At 33.2% G+C, this 5,000-nt stretch overlaps 1 protein-coding gene across 1 annotated transcript in view; it reads right to left on the bottom strand.

Moving 5' to 3' along the window:
• Positions 1 to 5,000, bottom strand: part of LOC138018756 (RNA-binding protein Musashi homolog 2-like) — a 19,249-nt gene that overhangs the window by 7,170 nt on the left and 7,079 nt on the right. Inside the window, exon 8 of the mRNA XM_068865440.1 lies at positions 1,435 to 1,517. Coding sequence (XP_068721541.1) covers positions 1,435 to 1,517 — 83 coding nt within the window. The remainder of the gene's footprint in view (positions 1 to 1,434; positions 1,518 to 5,000) is intronic.

Raw genomic sequence — 5,000 nt, forward strand, 5'->3', positions numbered from 1 at the left:
CTGCAAGGCCACACACTAGAATAAACCCTGAATACCTTAATAACATGTTGCTATTAATAACGTCATCATTAACGGTAATCAAAATCTACTATTGCCAAGATAATAAAATTTTAAAAAAGTAGGTGTTTTTGATTGCCCCAGGATAGTCATGTAGAGTTTTGGTTGCAACATAAAATAAGAAATAAGAACTTAGAGCCACAAAGGTTAAAGGAAGGCAACTTTTGCTAATGCTCTAAATGTAGGATGAGCAGGGTGTGATGTGATTAAGATGTTGTCTATAAAAATAAAAATGTTGAAGGCAAGGGTCTGTAAGATCATACATACACAAACTAAGAGATACATGTATCCTAGAATAGTACATGCTCACACTAGGTACACGTATATGTATAATCATCAAAGGACAAATAATTATGTTAAAAGGTCATGTTTGCCCTTCAATATTTATTTAACAAGCAATTAATCACGTATTTTGCTTGATTTGATCTTTTTACGAGTTAATGAATACATCTACTATAACAAGCCAAAGCACTGCTTATTTGCCAAGTGAAAATTGAGGTGTTGATCATATCATCCAAAATTTCCCAATTTAAGCATTCAAGAAGGTTCTGAACTATTATTTTTTTCACCAGAATGACAGTAACAAAATTGAAGCAGCAACCCTTTATACTTAAGACTAGATAGAAAAATCAAATTTGTATAAACCTGTTGTCTAATTGGCTAATACTTTGAACACATTACTTTTATGCTTCAATCCAATAAAAACAGAAACTTAACACTAAAACATTGAACAAACCATTAAACAGAGTTTCCTGTAATAGTAATAAGAATAATAACAGCAACAAAAATAATAATACCAATAATAATAATAATAATAATAATAATGATAGTAATAATAATACTACTACTACTACTACTACTACTAATAATAATAATAATAATAATAATAACAATAACAATAATAATAATAATAATAGTAAACTTCAAAATATCCAAGATAATTAAGCCTTGCAAAGCATGCGACCTTGCAATGCACTTCAAGGTTATGGAATGAAGTGTAAGTTGACCAAGCTTTAACAGCTCATAGACCTTTATTATGAAGTTGTGGTGGAGTTGAGGACCCTTGTTTTTTAATTGGAACAATTAACTGTCCAAAAGGCGTACACTGTATGACTCAACCTGCTAAAATGCTTTGCAGGAATAAAAATTAAGGCTCCCCACACACGCTTCAAGCAAAAGAGGTTTTAAATTTCACCATTCCACGTCCAATATCCAGAGACAAGTAGAAAACATTTCCCCATAGTTCTTTTAATGTAGATTAAGTCAACCCTTTTAACAATGTGATCAGATTTACAAAGCCATAAAATATATCATTAAAAGTAATGATACATCTTATAACTATTAACACATTAAAATAACTATAAACCATAACTACACCGTTTTTCCGTTGATTTGGTGATAATGAATATTGGCGGTCTTCTCAACTGGCTGGCTTGACTCAAATGTTACAAAACCAAAGCCTGATACAGTGTAATATAATATAATAAGATAAGTTAATTCCTCAATAGCACAAACACAGACTGTACTGTTCAAAACACATTACACCAATGCAATCTCTGCCAAGGTTCTCAGGATCAACTCTAGCAGAACTTTGTTTTGATTCCACCTGGATGACAAAGTCAACACAAATGAAAACCACCAGAGTTTTCTTTATGGTTACAAAGTATTTTTAGGATTTCAAGACTCCCTTTGGCTTTATGTGTGCGAACACCACTTGTGTTCTACACAAAAAATCAAGTATCAAGATGGAACACAAATTTCACCCACACAAAATGACTGTTAAATGGCAGAGTTGCCCGCAAAGTCATGTTGTTCAACCCTGGTAGTCTTCATTTTACATAGCTAAAACAAGCAAAACACAGATACTACATCACTATGTACACTCAAATACAGCATACAGTACATGTATCAATTACACACACACACATTCACTTAACACGACATATAAATGCAAACACATTAACAATAGTGATACAGGGCCATATAACACTAGATTTCCTTGTTTCCCCAGTTCAACTTATATAAACTAATTCTGATAAATTTAATTAAATACCTAGACTTAGTTAGAAAAGGCTAGGCCATAACGTCAAAATAAGAAACACTTAAATTATTTTTTTAATTTTTTCATGAAAGCCAAATCCTTTACCTTAACTAATTTAGTATAATTTATTTTGTCATATAACTAGAATTTAAAATCTTAACTAGTTAATTAGGATCTCTTAAGCATGGCTTTAGAAGCTCATTTGAGAATTAGTGTGACTTATGAAAATCATCTGTGGAAGAGACAAAACAGTCATCTAAGATTTCAGCAAGAGCCAATTTCCCTCCTTTATTCCTCCAATGTAAAATGTACAAGTGCGACAACAGCAGATTTTGTTTCGTTTACCTCCAGAGACCCAAAATCCACCTTAAACAAAGTTTTACTCTTGCACAAAATCTGGCACAACACAAAAAATTCAAGAGCTTCAACAATGAATAATTGATCATTATTTTCAAGAGTAAATGGCACTGAACAAAAGTTTGTAAAAATTATTATGTATATGTATGGGTGCTCAGGGCGCAAGTAAAATCACTACCATGCTAAGACTTTGGGGTGCCAAACCAATTTATAAGGGAAAGCAAAAGGTACAATAGTCCACTTTCAAGAATGGCTGGAGTTGGAAAAACAAGCAAAATTAATAGGTATAGTCATTAAACTAATAAAAGCCATTTAAGTCCACCAGCTGAAATCATAAATGACTGTTTTATAACAACCACTGATCTGTGATTTTCATAGTCATAATTCCATTCTTGTGGTATCTGACCCTGCTCTTGAAGCACAAACAGTACTATGCTACATAAAGACACTAACAGTTTACAGTATATAACTACTATACAGCACTAACATAATAGTGAGATAAAGATATGGGTGTTTATGGAATGTACCTAAAGTAGAAATAACATTAAATAAAATTAGTTAGTATATTGCAAGATAAATGTCTACAGTTTGTACACCTACATTTTCTTTTCCTCTAATAATTATTAGACAACAAGGCCTACAGTGCAAAGACATTAATTCCTTAATCATAACCATTAAAATGTTTTCAAATTTGATTGGTGCATTAACTGCTTTATTTTTCACTAATTATTGTGTAGGGTTGAAATCAGACAGTGAAATTTGACAGTTGGCTGTAACTGGATTCCTGAAACCGTACAGTTACATGTACATCAGCCATTCACATTAAGTGCACTCAGCTTTATCCACCAATCACAGAATTTATCACAATAACCGTACATAGCAACAACCACTTACCCTACCAAACTGGGGATTTTCCAAAAAGGACAAATTTGTAATATTAGACAGTGAATAAGGAATGCACTAATTTTGTTTTCTCAGAAATTGTAATGGTTATGATTAATTGGTAACAGGACTCCATGTCATCCAAGTCGGTCTGTAATCATACTCGTGATTAAACAAATTGGACTCGCGCAATGCGGTGTCCAATTTTGATTACAGACCAAATCACCACTACCACTATTAATAGAAATTTTTGGGAAACTACTACATTGTATTTTTTAGGAGCATGTTATAACCTCTGCAAGAACCTACTTGATTATAGTAAAAGGAAAGCATTTTTTGTTAATTACCAATGTTGTACATGTAATTCAAAAAAGTAATCACACCCCCAATAAAATTTTGCACCAGCCATACTCTTGAACCTTGTTCAAAATTCAATGCTGTAATGATGCAGGTAACGAAACAGCTCTGGTGTCCTTAATTTTATAAAGGGAAGTAGGGATTAAATTCATTGTAGAAGATTAGAGATTGGTCTTGGCATCAATACCACGGCCATTATTGTTTTAGTAACCACTGTTAAGGTGTCTCAAGGCTAATTACAGTATCAGCGTGTAAACACAAAATGCTTTTTTAGCTCACTGGGAAGAATAATCTACACGTCATTATTACCATAAAAACCAGTGTATAAGCCGCACTCCCAAATTCAAGCATGATTTTGAAGAAAAAAAATAGAAACTTGAAAAAAGCACTCTGTCAAAAAAGGTGTTTGTTTGTTTGTTTGCAGTAGTTCATGGTAAACTTGCCAAAATCTAACGCTGTGTATTTTTAATCAACTCTTAAAATACCTTTTAAAAGCTTATCTTTAATTGATTTCCCCAATTCTTGGGACTGACAACAGTTGTCTTCATTGTTAAAGCCCACAGTTGAAATGAAAATGATGAAATTAAACGAAAATAAAGAGCAAGAGAACAATACAAAACAAATGCTTTGTAAACATGCACTTATTTACAGATGGAAGTCTGGACACCAGCCGTGTAAGTACAATGTATTTGCCTCGAGAGTTCTCCCAAATAGTGTGGTTAAGTGTACCTGTATTTTCTTGCACGTAGTGGAGAGATTGATGTTGACGTGGTTGTGGAGGTGCATGTATGAAGATTTCAAGCCACTTAGAGTTACAATGTAAGCTGCTCAAGCGAAGTGCAAATGAAACGCTTGAAAGAACTACTGGTGAGCATGATTCAGGTTTAGAACCTGAAGATACAAACAGCTCCTTTATGAGCTGCCATTTCTACCGAAAGCAGTGATTAACAACAGGTTTCCATTATGTCAATATAGTTATTGAAGGTTTTTAGTGCTATTTGTGACCCCATAACAGCCAGTTTATTCCCTCTGAAAGCAATGGTCTCCTACAGTATATACATGTAAGCGGCACCCATGATTTTGAGCTCAATATTTCGGCAAAAAGATGTGGCTTATACACAAGCTTTTATGATAAAAACATGTCGATCAATAATTATTATTCGTTTTGAAAGAAGAAAACCAGGAAACATCCCAGAAAACTTCAAGACCTTCTGCTTGATAAAACAAAGCAAGTGATACAAAGTCCTAAAAATTCCCTACCAGAACTTCAAAATTTGCACTTCTGGGTTTATAGCGAATAGACAAA

Source organism: Montipora capricornis, chromosome 10 (genome assembly GCF_036669925.1).
Source record: "Montipora capricornis isolate CH-2021 chromosome 10, ASM3666992v2, whole genome shotgun sequence".
Taxonomy (NCBI): Eukaryota; Metazoa; Cnidaria; class Anthozoa; order Scleractinia; family Acroporidae; genus Montipora; species Montipora capricornis.